This window comes from Vidua chalybeata, chromosome 18 (assembly GCF_026979565.1).
Source record: "Vidua chalybeata isolate OUT-0048 chromosome 18, bVidCha1 merged haplotype, whole genome shotgun sequence".
NCBI classification, from domain to species: Eukaryota; Metazoa; Chordata; class Aves; order Passeriformes; family Viduidae; genus Vidua; species Vidua chalybeata.
The window spans coordinates 634,081-656,967 of record NC_071547.1 but is presented as its reverse complement, the minus strand read 5'-3'; the positions used below and the strand labels follow the sequence as shown (position 1 = coordinate 656,967).

Below are 22,887 nucleotides of genomic sequence, written 5' to 3'. Positions count from 1 at the left end.
GATTTATGAAACATACTGCACTCTACAAAATATCAAATTATTTATTTATATAAAATATAATACACAACGATTGTACACATGCACACACCCACACAGTACTTTACCACAAACGTAGGCCAGGTATTTTCTTTAATTAAATGTTATAATCTAGCACACAGTATTTTACAGTAATTTACATTGTTATCTGAAGACACAATGGGGAAGCTTTGATCATTCATTTATAAACCTTCCATAAATTACAAAAAGAAAGGCAGTCTGAAAAGTATGTATAAACAGTAAAAACAATTTACAAATGGACAAGAATTACAAAATAGTAACAGCCAATGACTGCCATCAGTGTGTGGGATTGTTTTTTGTGATATGCCAATGTTGGATTCTGATTTGATCAGAGCCTGGAGCAGCCCGCTGGGGCTGGGGCTGGAACCCAGTTTGTCCTTGCACTGTAGATGGACTCGAGCCTCAAGCTGACAGCAGCAGTATGAAAATGCCTTTTAACCTAGGACTGAACCTCCACAGGGAAAAAACTGGGGCAGTAAAAAGAGGGTTTGGTGTGGAGTTGGTTTTTTCCCCAGCAGCTTAGAACAGGGAACCAGGAACCCCAGAACTGGAGGTTGGAGGGTTGAAACGGGGTGAGGTTCTGAGTAACTTACGCTGCCTGGTCCCAGGGGAGTGAGAATGACAAACCAGGACAAGGTTTTGGTTTTCACTGGGGGAGCAAAAACTGAAAAGCGTTTAGCACAGCACTTCCACACTCCCAGGAGTCACCAGACATGGGTGGGGTCAGTAACAGTACTCATCTGGAATTAGGTGGTGGAGGGAGGATGGAGACAGCCGAATACACAGTACATACAAAGGATACGCTGCATATTTATTAGACAGTACAAATCATTGTGCATTAATAAGGCAAACATCAAGGCTGATTTAACTAGGAGTTTCAAGACCATTTTTGTTAATGACTGGACACAGTGGGGTGATCTCTCTGAACTAGCAATCAGTGAAGAGAGTTTTCTCCCCCCACTCATGGTTAAAGGAGGCTAAAGGCTGAGATTTTTCCAATGCAGTTGCAGGTGTTGAGATGATTTCAAATAAAACCGTGTTCTTCTGGTCTTAATCCCACAATTTTTTTTTCTTTTTTTTTTTTACTTTTTAGAAAATGTTTTTGCAACAATAAATCCATTTCCCTTTTTCCTTGCTGTTTTGATTAAGCAATTGGCATGATTCTATTGATGTCAAAAACGCAAAGGGCTGGTAAAGTACTGCATAGTCATGAAAGCCCTAGTTTTGACTTTAAAAAAAAAAAAAAAAAAGAAAGTACACAGACTGGAAGCTTTACAAGTTGTCCAGGAGCACATGACTCATTTCACTGCACCAAGCTTTTTCAGCAGTTTCTTGCCTTTGGAAAGCAGCCCCTTTTTCTTTTTCGAGGCCACATCCCTGCCTCTCCCGGGACTACCAGAGCCCATCACAGGTGACGGAGGTGACCCGGAATGGAGATGAACTGTGGGGGATGCTGCTCTCCGGGGTGTACCTGTATTCTCAGGAGGAACCTAGTAGGTACATTGTTATCATTTATTCAATCTTTGAAAGCTTCAAAGCCGTCAGCAGCAAGAAACTTGGTAACATCACTTCTCCCATTACCCACTTAAACAAAAGGGCTGGTTCCTTTCTTCTCTCTGGCTTAAAATACTGCGTGGGCTTATGGAAAATACATCAATTTAGAGAAAAAAAAATAGAAATAGAGAACCCACCAGTAAAGCCCTGTTTTGGTTATACCTTTTTAAAGGAAAAGTTGGATACACTTGCTTTGCCAGAATTCTGGCCACAAAAGCCACAAAACTGGCTTTGGTTTTTCATTTCAGTACTCTGATAGTACTAAAATGGAGAGGGATACTTTCAGCTATAGATTTAAGAAAAATAAATATGTTAATTACTACAGATTAGCAATCTATAGAAGCCAAACTCTTTTCAGAAGAAATTACTTAAAATGCTATATGATCACTTACTTTTTAATGTCCTTTAAATGCCTTTTCTTTAAAATTGGCTAGCAAACTTTATGTACAGATTAGAGAAGATGGCACACTGGCTTAAAAAAAAGAAAAGTAAAAAGAAAAAGCTAAAATGAACCTTAATTGCAATCAAAGAAAGCTTAAAGACCCTGAGTGCTTGATGTGTATGCTGCAGCTATGAGGTTGTTAGATGACAGCATTCCTAAATATTTTGAACAGCTTTTTTTTTTTTTTTTCAGTCATCAAAAGCACTTGGATGAAAATGCTAAAATTACATATACTCAGCCTATCCTAACTACAGTGCCCAGCTGGCAAAATGGTTACTATCAATTAAGATGATATTTTCGTAGTAGAATCCATGCTGTAGGGAGGCCTGCTAGCTTGCAGTTCAAGTTAAAACATCAGCAATTTACTGGCTTGTTGTGCAACAGTGAGTTAAGCAAAGGGGCTTCAAGCCTACTTTGATTTTAAATCAAGGTCTAATTCTAATGAAAAACAAAAACAAAAAAAAAAACAAACCAAAACAACTTGGTAAAGCACCCCAACGTACACCTGAAGATACCAGATATCGAGTCTAATGCATTCCTTCAGTGAGCTGCATGTTTCAGGTCAGACTCTTATTGCATTGGTAAACCAAACAGTTGCTAATGTTTCAAATGTACACTCGCTAGGAAAATCCCAGTAAATTGTACCACGGGGAGGGATTTTTTTCAGAAGTGTTGAATAGTTGGTCTTAGGCAAACTGGGGTATAATCGATTGTGGAAAACACATTTTAAGGCAGACAATTTAAGTAGCTGTGTTTGAGTGTAGTGAGTTTCAGAACCAACTATCCCCTTGTAAACTACCGTCCGTGCCAGCGGCACTGCTGGTTCTGCAAGGGCTGCAGCTGTTGTGCTTTTCTCTTGACACAGGAGCTTGGAATTTTTACATCCCAGCTTGGCTAGCAATGCAATATGCAGCTTTGTTTGTAGGGTAGTTAGACATCAAACTCTCCTCTCTATGTAAACATAAACACTGAGCTCGGGAAGAAATATGTTCCAAACGCTGACCTTCGTAAAGGAGGGCCGATGGATTTCAGAGGGTTCCTGTTTTAAAGGATTTGTCTCCCAAGAAAGGAGTGGCCTTGACTAGGTACAGCAAAGGCATACAGCCTGTTCTTCTGTGGCCAAGGGGTTTGGAGACATATTTCTTTTCTTTTCCCCCACAATTAAGTTTCAAGACTTGCATTAGATAGCCAGGTAGCTTTAATTGAAATCTCTATTGGTATCTTCAGTTGCTCACTTACGTGAAGGCTACATTGCCTTATTAAGGTGTGAAATGAACACTCTTCTTCTGTTTCCAAGCAGATGAGCAAAGAAATAAAAATATATATAAAATATATAATATATAAAAATATTGCAGTGATGAAACAAAACCAAAAATGAGATACTCTAAACATGATTATTTCTTTCATGAAAGAGAAGTCTCTGAGCAATTAATTATCGCCAGTTGGAACAGGAAGTTGTAAGGATTAAGAGACGAGCACTGTCAGTCCATCAGCTGCAGTTACAGTTTGTATTTAGAGGAACACTGGTACCAGTCTTTTGTGCACAAGAACTTGCTTAGTAAGAGCAATTTAGAAGCTTTGGGAAATAACTATGGCCAGGAAAGAGCTGCTGAAGCTCAGGTTATGAAGGACGGTACGGTGATGACTGCAATCAGTCAATTTAGTTTCTCCATTTACAAATGTAACGAGCTAACGAAGGCTAAAGTCATTTTCCCTCACGTTTTATTTTATATATTTGAAAGATAACTTTAAATGGGCAAATGAATTTAAAAGTAATGTTAAAAGTAATGTCTAAATTATACGTGAGACAGAATGAAATGGAAAATGAAAATTCAAGTGTTTCTTAGTGGGTTGCTTACCCTTTTTGCCTTGGATCTCATGGGCGTGTCATGGGCGTAGCGCGAGGGTGCGTCGGAGAGAAAGACTTCAACATCGTCAGGCACTTCTTCGAGGAAGTTGGAAGGAACCAGCCCCTTCTGTCCATTGAGCTCTCCCTGTGAGAGAGGGAGGCTCAGTGAGTGCTTTCATCTCACCACTTTTATTCCCAAGGGGGCAGGGACATATTTTTCACAGAATCACTGGGTTGGAAGAGACCTTCAAGATCATCAAGTCCAGCCCCAACACCTCAGCTGAACCCTGGCACCCAGTGCCACATCCAGGCTTTGTTAAACACAAACCCAGGGTGGTGACTGCAGCACCTCCCCGGGCAGCCAGCCTTTATCACTTTATCACCCGTTATCACCAATTCCAGTACTTTATCACCCCTTTTGGCCTATTTCAAAGCTGGCAAGGAAGAGGAAATTCCTGGGGACGCTGAGAGCTCACACAATTCCACATCCCCTCCCCAGGCTGGTGTTTGGAGCTGGTGAAGCTGGGAGCAGTTTGGGGTGAGCCAGCAGACCCAACTTACATAGTAAAATCCATCTTCATCGATCTCACCAAAGACAGTGATGATGTCCCCAGTGCAGAACGTCAGCTCGGCCTGCAGGGAAGGAGCAGGGACAGGCAGCTCTTAGGCACAGTTCAGCCTTTTCTTTCTCAGTAGGGAATCCATTCAGATTTCTCCCCACTCCTTCATGTTAAGACACTGGTGAAACCAAATTGATCTTTGAGAGCCAAACCTCTTGTTTTTTTCCCTTGGGGTTTTTTCCTCAGCTTGCTAAGCCTGGCCCCTGTCCCGCTGCGTGTGGACACCCACGGGGCTCCCTGTGACCAACACCCAACACATTCAGGCCGTGAAGAACCTGCACAAGCTTTGAACTGCAGCTTCCAAGGGCCCCTAAATCCATCCTGGTGGAGGGGGAACAGCTCAGGGGTGGGACATGCTCAGCCCTGCCCTGTGTGAGTGCCAGCACTGAGGTGCAGAAGAGCTCAGGGGGTGCTCAGGGCTGCGAGGCACCTCTGGACATCATCCAGCCCAAGCCCCGAGGCACAACGTTCCTGCACTGGATTCTCTTCAGCAAAACCTTCACAATGGGCAGCTCCACTCTCATCAGCACACAGTGCACTGGGCTCTTTTAATTGTCTGTGGCTTAAATGTAATTAGGGCAGGGCTTTTAAATTATGTTTAATTTCCTGTGGTCATGGGAGAGAGAACAAATAAAATCTTTGCAATACATCAGCACAATTTATTCGATTTGTTGGCCAAACTACTTTGAAACACCATAATTTAGAAAAAGATTTGGTTCAGTAAGAAACAGAAAACAACCCAGGCTGTGTTTTAAAGCGCTAAGTCCCACATAGACCAAAATTCACTTTCTCGTTTAAAAAAATCCCGTGTGTTCAACAATTCACCGGTTAAAAACACAGCCAAACAGCATTTTAAAGGATGGCCGAGGAAGCTCCCAGGTTCCGTGCCCCCGGGGTGCCCCCAGCCCCAGCCCCTCAGTTCTGTCCCTACCTCCACGTCCACGTTGGGGGAGCTCTCCCTGGGGTCGTAGTCATAGAGGGCCACCATCCTCCGGGTGGTCAGCGGCTGCTGCCGGCCACCGCGCCGGCCACGCTCTGCTCCGGCCAGGGCAGCAAGGCAAGGACAGAGAGTTACTGCTAAGGGCACTGGGGCTGCTGCTAAAATTACTGCACTTATTGGTACTGCAGTTCCTGCTGAAATTACTGCAGTTACTGCTAAAATTACTGCACTTATTGGTACTGCAGTTCCTGCTGAAATTACTGCAGTTACTGCTAAGGGCACTGGGGCTGCTGCTAAAATTACTGCAGTTATTGGTACTGCAGTTCCTGCTGAAATTACTGCAGTTACTGCTAAAGGCACTGGGGCTGCTGCTAAAATTACTGCAGTTATTGGTACTGCAGTTCCTGCTGAAATTACTGCACTTATTGGTACTGCAGTTCCTGCTGAAATTACTGCAGTTACTGCTAAAGGCACTGGGGTTACTGCTAAAATTACTGCAGTTATTGGTACTGCAGTTCCTGCTGAAATTACTGCAGTTACTGCTAACGGCACTGGGGTTACTGCTAAAATTACTGCAGTTATTGGTACTGCAGTTCCTGCTGAAATTACTGCAGTTACTGCTACAGGCACTGGGGCTGCTGCTAAAATTACTGCAGATATTGGTACTGCAGTTCCTGCTAAAATTACTGCACTTATTGGTACTGCAGTTCCTGCTAAAATTACTGCAGTTATTGGTACTGCAGTTCCTGCTAAAATTACTGCAGTTCCTGCTAAAATTACTGCAGTCACTGGTACTGCAGTTGCTGCCAAAGCACAGCCCTGCTGCAGCTGCTGCTCAGGGCCTCCTCCTGCAGACGGCAGAGCAGGAGCAGTCTGGGCTCTGCTGTGGCACAGGGGAAAGCCACAGTGGCCACAGCAGCCCAGGCAAAGGGCATGCAGCCCCGCTCGGCTCGCCAGCACTAACAGGGCTCTGGCTCCTCTGCTCCGAGGCACAGAATCCCCAGCTCACTGTGCACAGCAGACTCCACAGCTCAGGGACTGTGTTCTGCACCCAGAAATATTTCAGGACACAAAACCCACTTTTTTTTTTTTTTTTTTTTTTTTAATCAGAAAAGAAAGCAACAAGTGAAGTGGTGAAGCTGCAGGTCCCCATTTGCAGCAAAAGCTATCATCAAGATTAAATATTAGTTGTATAAAGTCATGCAGACACTGACACAGAATGCATCCCCTGGGGCAGCAAATGACTGCAAAATGTAGATGCATCTGCACAAAAACAAGAGGCAAAGTGGAGGCAGCCAAGCTAAGAGACCCAAGAGTGTGAAGTCTGTATTTTCCCTTACCAATTTTCTCAATTGGAGTGTTCAAAGGAAGGAAACCTTGTTTAAGGAGCTGATCCATCATCTCTTCATCATCTGCTTGTATCTCAGAGACCATATTACATGGGATAAGGCCAACTCTTGCACAGGTTTCTCCACGGTAAAATCCATCAGCATCTTTGTCCCCATAAACCTGATATTCAAAGAAAGATAATATTGGTCAAAAAGGTTTTAGCATTTAGGAACTTCAGTGCAGGCTAGGGGTTACTAAAGCATAGATGACAACTGTGGTTTAGATGTCAAATTATATTAATTTTGGACCACTCTGACTTGGGTTATAAAACTGGAATTGTTATATTTATTTGATTTGTGACTTCAGATACATAAGCAGAATTTGGACTTTTTTTGTTGTTGTTGTCAGTGACAGGGACAAAAAAGTACATTAAAAGCCATCAGTTTCTCACTGTGCTGAGCCAGATGTTTACTTGATGTTTATGGAATTATTATGGCACTATATTCAAAATGAAACATTTGCAAAATTGTGCCAAAATATTATTATTTTGATTCAAACGACTTTTATATGATCAAAAATGCTTATTTCATACACAATGTACTTAAGCTCTGCTATTGTCTTTTGATTTAATTTAAAAACTTGACTTAATATATTAAAAAAACCCTGAATGAAATGCACATCCTTGCAGAGGAAAAGAAACTCTTAAACTCTTAAAGTTCTTTTTCTTTGGCATAAACCACTTAACACGTGAGGTAAGCAAAACACTGAAGGAAGTATTTAACAGCACAAAGACTGTGAGTTAGGTGCAGACGTTTGTGTTAGGACCCAGCCCAACACAGCGGAACATTTTAACAGTTCTAATTACAATTTAATCTCTGAAACGGGTGATATCCAAAGGACTGGGTATTTTTTGGGGTCCTGCCCCAGTTGCCCTGGGCTGGCAGCACCCTGCCCTGCGGTGGTGGCCAGCAGAGCAGCTCCCAGGCTGCAGCAGGAGCCGCTGGTCCCCGGGCACAGCGGGACAGCTGGGCTGGAGGGAGCTGCACCCTGAGAGAGCCCAGCCCTGCCCCAGCCCTGCCCCAGCCCTGCCCCAGCCCTGCCCCAGCCCCAGCCCTGCCCCAGCCCTGCCCCAGCCCTGCCCCAGCCCCAGCCCTGCCCCAGCCCTGCCCCAGCCCTGGCAGAGGCAGCCGTGCTGTTTCACACCCAGCTGTCAGGAAAGGGAACAGAGACACCCGGCCCAGGGCTTGAATTCACCTGGAGTGTGTGTTAGCTAGGAGAGCTCAGCATCCACACAAGGCAGCTGCCCTGGTGTGGCACAGCCCCAGCACTTCTGGGGCTCCTCTCAGCAAAGACCCTCTCTGAAGCAGCTCTTCCTGCAGGGTTTGTGGCACTGGACATAGGGAGCTTCAGAGTCACAATTCTGGCCTTAACCTAAATCTTTAATACAGACTGGCCCTAACTCTCTACAGCGACTTCGGGATTTTTGCCCATTCTGTGATTATTTTTAAGCCATTAGCACTAGATATTAATTACCAGGCCCGGTGAGACTTACAGGCTGAACCTCTGAAGGAAAAGCCCCTGGACTCTGATCACACAGGCAGCTTTCCCCCAGAGCACAGAGGAGAGCCTGCTTGTAGAAGTGTCATTGCTTCCTTTGCTTTGAGACCTCACCTTGATGATCTGTCCTTCCTTAAACGGCAGCTCCTCCTCTGCAGCATCGGGGTTTGGGGACATCGTCAGTGGATCGTAGTCAAAAAGTGCAACAAATATTCGAGTAGAGAGATCTTCTGTGCCAGGATCTGTTTCAGATTCCTCATAAATGTCTGGAGAAAGATGGTCACGACCACCGTAGCCGTCTGTGAAAGCAAATTCAGAAAAGAACAATTCAGTAACACAAGCTGGCCTCATCACCCAACTCTCCCAGTTAATATTTGAAACATGATTGGCATTTCAGTGAAAATAACCCCAGACCTCACTGCATGTCCCATAAAGCTTGGTGGGTTTTTTGAGGTTTTTTTTTTTTCAGCAAGTTGCTATTTAAAAAAAAAGCTTATAAATCCTGCAGGGAAAGTTGGGCTGATTTCCTGTACCAGACTGACATTTGCACAGCTCACGTAGGAAAGCCATTTTTGTTAGGTTTGCAAGAGTTTGCCATGAATTAATGAAAAAAGTAGCCAAGAGAATGGCAAGTGAACACAACATGATGGCTGATGAAGGGCAGGATGCATGGCTGGATGGATGCCTGGACGGCCACACTGATTTCACTGACCATAAAGTAACCAGCAGATTTCCTCTGAGGTGAGATCCAGCTGTACCTAAGCTTAAGCGAGCTTAAACACTCTCAACAGCCACTAAAGGAATGAAAAGGCTCCCAGCAGTGCCACGACTGCTGACTCACGGCCCTGGGAAGCCCCAGCACACTCATTTCAGCAGAGCTGTCTGCAGCCCGTCTCACCCCCTTCAAACCAGGAGCAGCCTGGCTCCAGACAAGCCTGCTGCTCGTTTTTAAGGATTTCCTTCCCAACTCTGAGGCTGCAAAGAACAGGAATGCACGGATCTGTCCAACTAACCAATGGAAGGGACCAACAGGGGCCGAGACCTTTGTGGCACTGCACTGCCATGGGAGGACCTTCGCCCTGCATGCTCCACCCTGTCAGGCCGTCCTGCAGAGGCTGGGTTACCTAAAAGCTAAAAAACAACGACAGAAAGAACAGGGTTGTCAGTTCCATGCATAGCAACATCGTGGTTACACGGCTGGACATTAATCAGGTCAATCACAATTGGAAGCATAAGCTCTAAAGGCAACTAAACTTAGTTTTTAACTGAAAGGTTAGCTGAAAAGTGAGCACTGCTGCCTGGCAAACCTGCAAAAGAAAAAAAATGGTTCCCTGATTTATGGCAGAGCTTTGTAAACCAGCAGTCACACACCAGAACAAAAAAGAAAAGAAAAGAATAATTTTGGAAATATTCTTTTGCCTTTGTTGTTGCGGCTAAGGTGGCGTTTGAGGGTCCCGGAGAGTGGCGCGGGCAGGCTGAGAGCTGCGCAGGGCAGGGCAGGGCACTGCCAGCTCTGGAGGTGCCTCCCGTGCAGCAGGAGCCCGGGCAGTCCTGGTGGCCCGGGCTCGGGTCCTAGCTGGCCGTGGCTGGCACGCCTGCGGGGTGAGGGCAGTGCCGGAGGGCTGCAGGCTCCATCTGGCACAGCTGGCTCTGCTCAGCACAGCTGCTGCCCGGGGCGGTGCTGCAGGGGCCGTGCCAGCTCTCCAGAGCTTCTCCTCCTGGCACTGGCACGGCCTGGTCCCCGCTGGTGCTGGCAGGATTGCAGGGGGGCATCCCAGCCCGAGCTGGGAGGCTCCAGGAGCAGCGGCCGACCTCTGCTCCCGTGTGGAACGCGCCAGAACGGGCTTTGCACCCTGGGCTGCTGCAGGCAGAGGTACAGAACTGGCTCTGGTCTCTGGGGCGCGTCCCTCACGCCTGGAGGCTCCTCTGGACATTACTGGACAGAAATGCAAACAGGCAAGGTCGTGCAGAGCATCCCTGGCAGATGTGAATGGCCCTGGGCTCCCCTTGGAAGCGGCTCTGTGCCTGCATTCTCCTGCAGAGATGCAGTCTGCAACTTCAAAGGCAAGAGGAGATGGTCTAACAGGGACGCAGCGTGGTGACAGTGCAGAGATAAGGCAGAAAATGAAAATGATGAAGCTGTGACTCCACAAATCTGGGTCACTGTCACACTGGGGGAGAATCTTGATTCTTGTCTTGAGATGTTCCATGATAAAGAGCATATCCTGAAAATTCTGGGAATGAGATGGATAAAAACAACACGATGAAATGAATTCCTTGACAATAATAATAATAAAAAAAAAATGGATGAAACATTTCTCCAGTTAAAAATGCAGCTTTTTTTTTTTTTTTTTTTTTTTTTTTTTGCAACATTCAGATGGGCAAAATAAAGAAAAGCAATCTTTTGGAAAAATTATAGTTCAGCTAACCCTTAATTAAAATTTAGATTCAGTTGTCCTTTAATAAAAGCAGCCATCATTGTAATTTGTTTGGGGGGAAAATCATTGCAAAGCAAATTAATCTGATTTCAGCATGACACAAAAGAGGACCATAAATGAAAATGCAGAGTAATAAACCAAAATGAATGGGGAAGAAAAAAAATGGGGGGAAAATGTAGCAGATGGGTCCAAAGGACAGACTTTAAAAATCAATTTGGGAAAAAAAATAAAAAGTAAAAAAATATAAAAACAACAACAACAACAACAAAAAAGAGAGAATAAAGAAAACAGACTGATTTGGCAAGCAGATGTTAGAAGGAAGATACTTCACACACCAGAGAGTCTTCTGCATCTCTGTGGGCTGGCTTTGCAAGGACAGCAGCTGCCCTAGGCTCAGCAGGTTTAGGCTCGCTCCTCCAGCCCCCCTGCGGCTCTGGCTCAGCCGAGCGATCGGCGCCGCGGCCCCGCGGAGCCTCGGGCCGCCTCCCGCCGCCGGGCTCGGCCTCCCCGAGGGCTCCCGGCTCCCCGAAATCCTCCTCGATGCTGCTCTGCCGGGTCAGGGTCCTCCTGCGGGCCAGCAGCGGCCGCGGGCCCCTCCGGCAGGGACAGGGCTCTGGGTCCTGCTGGGCTCGGACAGCGAGCCGGGACCGCTCTTCATCGCCGCCCCGCTGGGATCTGACACCGAGCCGGGGCTCCTCTTCCTCACTGCCCCATTGAGATCTGACACCGAACCGGGACCGCTCTTCATCGCCGCCCCGCTGGGATGTGACACCGAGCCGGGGCTCCTCTTCCTCACTGCCCCTCCTGTGCCTGACACCGAGCCGGGACCGCTCTTCATCGCCGCCCCGCTGGGATCTGACACCGTGCCGGGGCTCCTCTTCCTCACTGCCCCTCCTGTGCCTGACACCGAGCCGGGACCGCTCTTCATCACCGCCCCGCTGGGATCTGACACTGTGCCAGGGCTCCTCTTCCTCACTGCCCCGCTGGGATCTGACACTGTGCCGGGGCTCCTCTTCCTCACTGCCCCACTGGGATCTGACACCGAGCCGGGACCGCTCTTCATCGCCGCCCCGCTGGGATCTGACACTGTGCCGGGGCTCCTCTTCCTCACTGCCCCTCCTGTGCCTGACACCGAGCCGGGACCGCTCTTCATCACCGCCCCGCTGGGATCTGACACCGAGCCAGGGCTCCTCTTCCTCACTGCCCCACTGGGATCTGACACCGGGCTGGGGCTCCTCTTCCTCACTGCCCCTCCTGTGTCTGATACCGTGCTGGGACCGCTCTTCATCACCGCCCCTTTGGGATCTGACACCGAACCGGGGCTCCTCTTCCTCACCGCCCCTCCTGTGCCTGACACTGAACCGGGGCTCCTCTTCCTCACCGCCCCTCCTGTGCCTGACACTGAACCGGGGCTCCTCTTCCTCACCGCCCCTCCTGTGCCTGACACCGTGCCAGGACTCCTCTCCACGGCTGCCCCACTGGGCTCTGCCACCGAACCAGGACTGCTCTTCATCGCTGCCCCCCTGGGCTCTGCCGCCGTGCCGGGGCTCCTCCTCCTCGCTGCCGCAGTCCAGCCCGCTGTCGGGGCTGCGGGACAGGCTCTGCCGGCCTTTGCATCCTCGCTCGTCCGGGGCGAGCTCCTCCAGCCCCGGCACCGCCCTGGGCTCGGCCGGGTACCAGGGGCTGTGCTGCTGCTCTTGATTGCAGGGCCTGCGAGCTCTAGGGCCTCTAGCTACTCTGGGGTTCTTTTTATAGGGCATACCTAAACCCTGCTTGTACAGCAGTTCAGAGTATTCACCGTCCTCTTCAGCCACTTCTGGAATACTGAAAAGCCTTTTACTGTGGTGTGTCTGCTGGGGAAAGCCAGGCTGTTCCAAAAAAGTGGCTTCAGTGGTCTTATTCTTATCGTACTCCTTAAGAGCATGTAATGTTAAAAACCAGACAGGGAACAAAGAGTGTGTGACAAAAATAAAATGGGAGGGAAAAGGGAGAAAAGAAAAATAAAGACAGAATTAGTTTTAGAGCAATGGCAAATGTAAGACATGCAGCTTATATTATGAAAAGGATGTCATGCTTTGAATGAGGATCTGTGAAAAATAAAGACGTGATTAAGAAGTTGCTGGGTGCCAGGTACAACATGAGAGGCCAGTTCAAACTACTGAGTGATGCTCTTAACAAGAATAAACTCATGCATTTGAAATGGAGTAATGAAAGCCACATACAGGCTCCAGCATGGTGGATGAGAATGGCATTAACACTCCTTCCTTGCCCCGTGCCAAACTGCCATCTGATTTTCTTTGTAACCAGAACCCATATCTGAGAATGACAGCTCTGCCCTAGCAGGCTTGCTTGCTTTGCATCTCTTAAAGCTTCCCATATAAGTACTAAATATCTTCAGTCTCCTGTCAGAGGAGAGCTATTCCACAGCCATCATTAAAGGAGTTCTGGTTTCCTTTCCAAAATTCTAAAAAAACCTGCACCACTTTTAAAGCTTGGCTTCCAGGGAAAGCCCCCTGGCACACAGCCTGCTCTCTGATGTCACTTGGTCTGCACTGCCATCAAATCTCTCATCATGATCTTGTACCTGCTTCATAAAACCTGTGCTTGAAAATCAACCTATGAGCAGAAGTAAAAGTCTCTGTTTGTGCCAGAAGCAGTTAAAAACTATCCCAGCCTGGGTAAAACAAGCATTTTGGACACGCCAGATACATTTAGCAATTTTTCTATTCCATTTCCACGAAGCACAGGCTGGTCTGACAAAGAACCCTGGGGGTGCCTTGGCTGGGCTCTGGAAGAGGGAAGGGAGCACAGGGCAGGAGATGCTGGCTCTGACTCCAGGATTATTGGTTCTGCATCAGAGATCATCTCTCCTTGTGCCTCATGCCTGGATCAGGGGCACCTCTGGGCTCAAGAGCCCCCCGAAATAACGACAGGTCCTCCAGGAGATCAGCAGCATCTCCCTCCCAGCATCTCAACTTAGCTGCTCTTTGGACGTTGTCCCCTTCCAGGCAGAGGGAACTTTCTAAATTACTTTAGACTGTTTCACCTATTTTCCTTTGTTTTTAAAATGTGTGTAACACCTGTGAAACTTGAGATAAAGCACCACAGAAGTGGAAAAAAGATCAGTAAGCATGAACTACATCAAGAGAAGCCTGCAAACCTTAGCAGGTCAAAAACTATTTCCTACACCAGTTAAGGCTCTGAAACTTTCTCACTATCAACACTGGTAATACTAATTTAAATCCAAGAAGTAAGTACACCTTCTGATGCATAAAGAACAAGAAGTCTGGGGATTATTATTTTTCCAGGGGAAGGGGATACAATGAGCACACAGAAGGATTTTGGTTTCAACCTTCATGTTGGTGCAGTAATACAAACACTGACAATTTCTTCTTTTGAAAAAGTACCTGTCTCACTGCAGAGAGTACCAGAATAAAAGGACTGAATTTACAGCACATGAAAGCAGTCATAAGAATGGTCAGAATTCTTCTATGCATGACAAAATAGTATTGATTTTAGTTGAGTATCAATCTACTGGAGAAAAAGTTAATCTATGGGATTGTGCTTTCTAAGAAAACACAGTTTGTGTAATTACTGCACACATAAAGAAGCAAATACAATTTACATGTCCAAATATAATATGGCAAATATATATTCAGTATTGGGTGTGTTTAGTGTTCTGCATATGCTTTAGCTGTTCACTGAATTTTCTTTCTTGATGAATATTCCTGTATTAAAGCAATATTTCTGGAACATATTTCCTACTCTCTCTGGTGATTCCCTAAAATTCAGAGCTCAAGGAGCTCTGACGAAGCACTGATCAAACAAAGCTGAAACCACTCCCTTTCTTACAGGAACGCTTTAAGCCCGTGGAAGGGAGGGGCCTAGCACTGGGTACACGGACAAATCACTCAGACAGGAAAAACATAAGTTGTTTTATAAGTTTTTACAAATCTTGCTCAGAAACAACTCATCTTTTGGGGTAGCACATGCAGTATATCTTCACAGAGACAGGGGAAGGGCCCCAGATGCAGAACAGAAATTGCAAGTGCAACAGTCACATACAGGAAAGTGGTCTGTTAGTCAGAAGTCTGTCTGTCAAACAATGAAACCCAACAAGGTAACAGATGCATTAAAGCAGCCCAGCTCCAGTTCCCTAGCACAGAGCGAGCTGTGATGCCTGCAGGCTCTCGGGGGGGCTGAAGGAAGCCCTGGGGGCAGCACCCACCTGGGTGCCCGAGCCCTCACCTTGAGCGCGCCGTGCGAGGTGAGGCTCAGGCGCCGCCGGCCGCCCTCCTCCAGCTGCATCTCCGAGTAGAGCTCCTCCTCATCCTCCTCCAGGATGTCCGACAGGTCCGAGCCACGGCTGCTCTCCGTGTGGTACTCATCCCCCAGGCAGTAGTGAGCCTGGGAGAAGGGCAGCAGAAAGATCACTGCTAAAGCTGCTAATCCTGCCTGGCCTGGGCATCTCCTGGGCTGCAACGGCACCAGGAGCCACAGGGAGTTACATCAGGGCTGGGCCCTGCTCTGCTGGACGTGCCACGTGGAAATTCTGGTTTATGATCGCAATTCAAGAAATCCAGTCTCTATCCCAGGTGATATAATAAGGAATATCTCCTTTCACAGCACCAAATCTAGTTTTAGTCTTGATTAAATTCTCCGTATTAAAGAGGTCCTTCATGCATCAATGGACTTGCTGACCAAATTGTAAAAGCCTTAGGATAATTCACATATCATCTGTTCTTTGCAGCTGTTTGTTACATCACATTATAATTTAAAAGTGATCAGCATTTAATTATTGCAGCATATTACCACCATTGTGGACCTTCAACACAGGAAGCCAAGTCCTTGACTAACATTTTTTAAACTATGCCAAGACATAAAAAACCCATCTCTTTTCTAGAATTCACATCTCTCTCAAAATAAATTATTTAATATTTGTTTTCACTGGGATCAGACTAAAAGCTGTGCAGTTGTGCAAAATTCTTCTGCCAGCATCGTTCTATTCCTTGGAGGCAATCCTACACCAGGCTTGTTTGCTGTCATTAGGCTGCTAGGTTACAGGGGATGCCCTTATGGCACACAGCAATCCTTCCCAGCCGTGAGCAGGCTCTCACATGCAGCAGGGACTTCACACAGAAAAGGCCCAGAGCCCAAACAGGACAGTCCAGACACATTTTCTTCATTCTTTGCCATCTTCATGTTTTCAGTTTCCAGTGCCTGGGGCTGCTGGAAGGGAGGATGCTCAGGAGATCCCTGTGCCAAGCACAGGGACAGGGCCAGGAGCATCCCTGCCCACGGCTCAGCCTCACCTGTGCCACCTGTGCCACAGCCTGTGTCACAGCCTGTGTCACCTGTGCCACAGCCTGTGTCACAACTTGTGCCACAATTTGTGTCACCTGTGTCCCAACCTGTGTCCCAACCTGTGTCACAATTTGTGCCACAATTTGTGTCACCTGTGCCACAGCCTGTGTCACAACCTGTGTCACAACTTGTGCCACAATTTGTGTCACCTGTGTCACAACCTGTATCACAACGTGTATCACAACCTGTGCCACAGCCGGTGTCACAACCTGTGCCACAACCTGTGCCACCTGTGCCACAGCCTGTATCACAACCTGTGCCACAGCCTGTGTCACAATCTGTGCCACCTGTGCCACAACCTGTGTCACAGCCTGTGTCACCTGTGTCACCAGCACAGCCAGAGCCCTCAGAGTGACCTGACAGAAAACACCTGGCTCCTGCCGAGCACCTGGTACAACAAAGCCAGGCTACTCACTTGCTTTCCAAGCTCTGACTCTTTCAGGAAATCATCAACCGAGGCTCCCCTTCGCTTGACCTTGGGCGAGTCGTAGCCATCCTCCTCCTCGTCCGAGTACGGGGCCGCGCTGCTCCTCTCGCTGAAAACGCTCCTCCTCTCCACCTGGGGGAGGAACAAAGCCAGGAGCTGTGAGGGACACTGCCCCTGCACCAGGGACACAAATGCAATGTAAACACTCCTCCTCTCCATCCCACAGACAGCAAAGCCAGGAGCTGTGAGGGACACTGCCCCTGCACCAGGGACACAAATGCAATGTAAACACTCCTCCTCTCCATCCCACAGACAGCAAAGCCAGGAGCTGTGAGGGACACTGCCCCTGCACCAGGGACACAAATGCAAATGCAGAGACTCGAGCACGCCACCTTTACATGTACTCATGGTTTAAAGCACTGTTAGTTCCCCCTGGCTGGAACCTTTGAGGAGCTTTTCAAGAAGTTTCTGCCTGTTTTATAACCTCACTCTCAAACAATTACCTGGTTCTATGTGCTTATCAGATGAGCTGCCAGCTCTCCTCCCTGTGCCACCTACCAACATTCTCAGTATTCTGCAGTCAGAGGCTGCCAGCAAAGACACTCCTTTCCCCTTGGCAGAGGTAGTGGATGATCAAGCCACAACAGCATTTGTGACCTCAATACACAAAAAGCCCCCGAAGGAGGCTGTGGGCTCTTGCTGTGCTCTGAGGAGCCTCTCGGCCTCAGCAATTCCTGCTGGCTCTGGTGACAGTGCCCAGCAGCCACCAAGAGGCAGGGGCAGGCACACAGCTCCTTCTGCAGCACTTACCATGAGTGAGGAATTCACACCACAGGGGACTAAACATGACAAATATCCCTGGCAGGATTTGATTTCATTTAGAATTAATTTGTCTATAAAACTTCTATCCAGAGTCCTGAATAAAACATTTCAAGCGTCACTTAAACTAATGTAATCAAACATGGTTCAGAGCACATGTTAGGTCAGCAATTTTCCAAACCAGAGAAAGCATTTCTGTTCTCTTTCCCTCTATGGTTCTTAAATCAACTTTCACCTCACAGGGCCAAAAAAACCAATTGCCTCTTCTCCCTCTATTACATTCCAGTCTTATTTTTAAACAAAAGGAAGATAGATACAGATGCATACATATGTATTTATCAGACCTTATTGATCCAGAGTTATTCAGGTTCTCAAAAGCTGGCTCGATTTACCCACTGTATCAAGTGCATCCCAAAACAGGAGCAGTCAATAAGCTGGGGTATTAAGGCATGTGTGAACTGTCAAAATTAATGCAGTTATTTTGGAGATACAATGGGAGACTAAAAACTGGGCATAACTGATGACTGCCAGATGAAGCACCAAGAAAATCTATGGAATAAGTGACACCTCGGCTTGTGAGAAGTTACAGACAGTTGTGAGCAGCTTGTGATGAGAAAGGAACTGCCCAGGGCACTGGGAGTATTGAAATATTGCATATTTGTGTGGAAAACCCACAGCACGTTGTCGGGATGCATCCACATCAGCTGCACTGACCCCAGAGCCCCAAATGTGGGATTTAAATCAACTGGCAAAGATCTGAGTCAGTGCAGCAGCCATGGGTCATGGTGGTTCCAAACCAGGGGTGGCCTTGGGCAGCAACACTGCTGGCAGCTCCGGGAGGAGCTGGAGTGAAAAGCAGCTGCAAATGTGTGTGAAAAGGCAGCACTGAGAAGGACAAATGTGCAAAATTCCCTGTGGATCCACAACAGCAGACACAGGAGGGCTTTATCAGCCCAGAATTTCAGCACTCTGCTTCTCAAGCTATGGCTCTTCAGAGCTTAGGAATGATTACCCGCTCCCTGAGCACACGAGGAGCAATCTTTGACGGCAAGTGTCACCATGAACCAGCCCAAAAAAGCCCTGGGAAGGAGTTTGCCTTTACCCTGTTGCTCTCTGCCACTCTTTGTGCAGCTTCTCTTGCCATGGCTTTTGCGACGGTGTTGGGGACTGGAGTGCCTTGGGGCTGGGGCAGGATCCTGTTGGGGGATGGAGACCTCCTGCCCTGGAGCGGGCCGTGGAAGCTGGGTGGCTCCAGCATGTGTCCGTGGACAGGGGACACCGAACGAGTCTGCTCCCACGACTCATCCCTTTTCAAATGCGGGCCTAGGTGCTCTTCTTTGGTTTCTGGGGCTCCGGCACTTGCTAATGGCTTAGATTTGGGAGCAGTTCTGGGGTGAGGGGTTGGAGGCACCAGGAGGTCGGATGGAATGGCAGCAAGAGGAGAGTCCACGGACTCGCCCTGCGCGGAGAGCGTCCGCACCGTCACCTCGCGGGCGTCCAGGCCACGCAGCCGCAGCAGCTCCACCGGCGTGCCCTCTGCTGCTGGGAACGTCACCTCGGCCACCTGCGGGCACAGAAGCCACCTGTGACACCCGGCCACCCGCTGGCCTCCCCTCAGCCCGCCGGGCACAGCCCCCGGCCGGTTCGGAGCCAGCTGCTGCCGGCACGTGGGGCTCCCCGCCAGGGCTGCCCCTCGCCCCAGCTGGCCTTCATCCCTCCAGCCCCTCCGGCCAAAAGGGCTCCCAGAGAGGAGCAGGTTACGCCCAAACACAGGACAGGCTCCACCTGCGGCTAAGGAGCCCCTGCAGGGCCGTGCCAGCCGGAGCTCCGGCAGAGGGGGCCAGGAGGGGACTCACCCGCTGCCCTTTGGCATAGACACCGTAACCCGTGACGCTGGCACCGTGGGACGTCCCCGTCGCCGACAGAGCCGGGGGCTTCCAGGACACCTGCACGGTCCCTGGCGTGGGCCCCGCCCGGACAGACACGTCCTGAGGTGGAGCTGGAGGACCTAAGAGAGATGGCAGCGGTCACTCTGGAGCCTCGGGCCAGGAGCAGTGAGCTGAGGTGCAGCGTGGGCTGCAGGCTGCAACTGCAACCTTTTCCAGCAGCTGAATAAACACAGCTGGGCCCACGGTCCTTCCTCTGCACCGAGTCAAAAAACACACCCAGTAACCTCCTAAGGCATTTACAGTGTGTTAGTGTAACAGCACACCACATACCTCCTTAATTAAAAATCATTACCCTGCTATAAATAGCTCTACTTTGGCCAGAAAGCCAAAGTAAAAATATCACAGAGATTATTAGTTCATAAATTTTTCAAGCATCCTGTTGTGCTAATTGAACCAGCAAACCCTGAGCGGAGGCTGCTGCTAAAGCGTGTCAGACGCAGGGCTGGGCTGCAGCCACCTCTGCAGAGCAGAACACAGACCTGGCTGCTGTGAGATTGCTTCTCCCAGCGAACTAAACACAGCCTGATCCTCTTCATCTACCAAAAAGGCTACAAACACTTCAGCTGTGCTTGACACGTGTGCAAATATCACACGGACCACTGGCAAACTGCCAATGCATTTCACTGGCTTGCTGCCTGAATTTTGTCCTCTAGTGGACACGGAAATGAAATCGTGGTCATGTTCAGGACAGTAGAGGCATGACAGGAAGGTTTTGCTCATACCATCTATACCATGTTTTGCTCAAATACATCTATAAAGTATTTTTATCTTGCAAGTTGAGAGTATGCAAATTGACCTAATACTATTCTTGGCCAAGAGAGATTTTGGTTCAGGATTGAATTTCAGCTTTCCTGGTCATCCTATTTTATTGACAGCCAGCACTCCCAATTCAGCAAGGCTGCTCAGCTTACAAGGAAGAATGCATCTGATCTAACCCAGCATCTCGCCAACGACAATGCCATTAATCTGCTCCTGCAGAAGTCACCCTCCTTTCATTCTCCCACACCCCAGGGTGTCTGTCTCGACCTTCACAGGCTGTGCAGAGACAGGTTTAACAAACTGCAACACCCGAGGCTCAGCATGGCTCCTGTTTCCCCCCATCATCAAGTGGGAAATGATTCCTGATGATTTTCCATGGTCTTGGTCATCAACATAAATGTTTGCTTGGGAATTCTGCTACACTTTGCTCCTCATGGGTTTTTTTACATGCATTAGCTCCACAAACTGCAGCAGCCCCATTGGTCCTGATCCTGTACTTATTTCTATTTTTAGATCTGAGTGCCCAAGAGAGAAACACTTCTATTTTTATGTGAGCTCCATTGCTTTGATGAATGAAGATGAGTTCAATTGCATGACACTCTGTGATGGTAACTCCCATCGCTGACTCCAAATTCATCCTTTTCCTTTGCTCCAATGACTCTGAAACCAGGCATCAGCCTCTAACCACGCCAACAGCTGCTGCTTTGTTTTCCCTACGCAACAGTGAAAAGTTGGCTTGTGTTTCTAGAAGTGCTCCCAGTGGAACGAAGCAGTGGGGAAGATTCTGGGAGCTCTGGCTCCAAAAGCTGAGGCTTCACTGCACCTCAGCTCCTCGGCAGAGAGCAGCTCTGCATTGCTCAGCAGACTTCACAGCCAGAGGGGATTCAGCATGGGCAGTGCCAATTCACCACCTTATTTCTGCTCTAGTTTTCAGCGCTGCTTCAATGCTCTTGAATCATGGCAAATGGCTGACAACACTTACCAGCACTCCTAATGTAAAAGCCAGGTGGGGAAAAAGCTCAGACTTTCCAAAACACAACGATCTGCTGACTTTACAAATTCAGATTGTACAATGAAGTTGATTGCACCATCACAACCAAAATGAACTCACATTCCCTAAACGCTGTGTGGGTTAAAGTATTTTATCTGGTATTTTCAGAGAAATTTAACTGAAGAGTTTTGGGGTAGGGAGGAAAATATCAAACCTGCTGGCAATGTAGAAAATTCCACAAAGGCTTCCTTTTTTTCTCTTTGTTCCAAGGGAAGCTGCCAGGGCATCTGGTGGGGCTTTGCCATGACCTTCACCTTGTAGGCCATATTGGGCTTCAAATTAAAAAAATGGTACTTGTAGCTAGCAGCCTTGACAATGTCAAATTCCTCCTCGTTCAGGAAGATGACATGACTGTAATTACTGTTTGTAGGGAGCCAGGAGAGCTCAGCAGAAATCTGGGTTATGTTGTCCACGCGGAGGTTGGAGGGGGCCACGATGACGTCCTTGCCCACCAGCAAGGTGCACTGCAGCTCGTCGGAGTTGCCCTTGTTGGTGATGCTCTGGATGGAAATCCGGTACGTGCAGGTGGAGGTGTTGAGCTTTTCTATCAGGGCTTTCGTCCTGCTGCCCAGGGCTATGTTCATCCTGACCTCCTTGTCCACCAGGACGTTGTAGCTGCTGACGGTTCCCCAGCTGGGCGGCACCACCGGTGGCTCCCAGCCCACAATGACACTTTTGGCTAGTTGTTTGATGAGGGTGATTTTTCTAGGATAAGGCACAATGTCTTCTCCGATCTCGTCGATGTTGACGTCCAGGCTCCCCGCGCCGTTGCTGACCACGCTGGAGTCGATGTGGCTCGGGGGGCTGATCTCCAGCTCTCCTTCCAGGGCAGGCCCCGAGCGGTTGAGGAAGTTCTGGTCCTGCTCGCTGCTCAGCGCGCTCGACAGCCGCGCCTCGTTGTCCTGAACAAAATCCACAAAGTTGGAAGGGACGAGCCCTCTCTGTCCATCCAGCAGCTCTCCTGCAGAGACAGAGCAATGCCATTAAAACCCCCGAAGGGGAATTTCCTCGTCCGTGGCAGTGCCTGAGAGTGGACAAGATAAGGGCCGAGGGATGAGTGAAAGCAATAAAAAACATCCCCAGCTTGGGAACACGAAGGCTTATTAAGGGAAATACCAGAACTGCCAGTAAGCTTTTTTGTCAACTTAAATCTTGCCAGTAGGAAAAGCTGACACTATAAAATATTTTATAATTAGCTCTGCCTGCAAGGAGAGGCTTTGCTGGTGCAGAAACTCTTTTAATTAACACCACGATGATAAAGCTAAATTTAGCAACCGATTTAGGAGCAGACGAAGGAAAGAGTTCGGAGCGTCTTTGACAGACAAACTGATTTCAATCTGCATGAATTAGCACGACTTCACGGATTAAATAAGAAATACCTTCATAGAAGCCATCCTCGTCCATGTCTCCGTACACATAAAGGTACTTTCCTGCCGTGAGAGGGAGCTCCGCCTCCGGGTTCTCGTTTGGTCCATCGAAGGGGTTGTAGCTGCGGGGGAACGCAGAGTGCAGCTCAGGAGGGGGCTGCAGCCCCACGGAGGGCAATTTCCCCGGGCAGTGTCTTTGCATCCCTTCTGAGACACCCGGCTCGGTCTGTGAGGTCCCCTCTGCCCCTAAACCCACGTCCTTTCCTGCAGCATTTACTTAGACACTTCTCACTTAGGGCTCTTGAAAAACACTGGCCGAAATTCTCTTTATTTTTTTAGAGTGAATTAAAGCAAACTCAGTTGTG

The 22,887-nt window shown here is 48.3% G+C and overlaps 1 protein-coding gene across 6 annotated transcripts in view; it reads right to left on the bottom strand.

Annotated features, from left to right (window-relative positions):
- The window catches only part of RIMBP2 (RIMS binding protein 2), a 110,131-nt gene that overhangs the window by 128 nt on the left and 87,116 nt on the right, over positions 1-22,887 (bottom strand). For 2 of the 6 annotated variants that reach the window (XM_053959375.1, XM_053959379.1), the window contains exons 9-21: positions 22,535-22,644; positions 21,310-22,116; positions 19,253-19,404; positions 18,499-18,960; positions 16,566-16,709; positions 15,035-15,193; positions 9,362-9,479; positions 8,463-8,647; positions 6,803-6,971; positions 5,454-5,557; positions 4,464-4,535; positions 3,913-4,047; positions 24-1,547 (exon numbers count right to left, since the gene is read on the bottom strand). In XM_053959375.1, the coding sequence (XP_053815350.1) occupies positions 1,356-1,547; positions 3,913-4,047; positions 4,464-4,535; positions 5,454-5,557; positions 6,803-6,971; positions 8,463-8,647; positions 9,362-9,479; positions 15,035-15,193; positions 16,566-16,709; positions 18,499-18,960; positions 19,253-19,404; positions 21,310-22,116; positions 22,535-22,644 (2,809 nt within the window). In that variant the 3' untranslated portion in view covers positions 24-1,355. Of the gene's footprint in view, positions 1-23; positions 3,340-3,912; positions 4,048-4,463; positions 4,536-5,453; positions 5,558-6,802; positions 6,972-8,462; positions 8,648-9,361; positions 9,480-11,121; positions 11,455-12,315; positions 12,700-15,034; positions 15,194-16,565; positions 16,710-18,498; positions 18,961-19,252; positions 19,405-21,309; positions 22,117-22,534; positions 22,645-22,887 lie in introns of those variants that run through there. The other 4 variants (XM_053959380.1, XM_053959377.1, XM_053959378.1 and 1 more) reach the window with 4 other exon arrangements.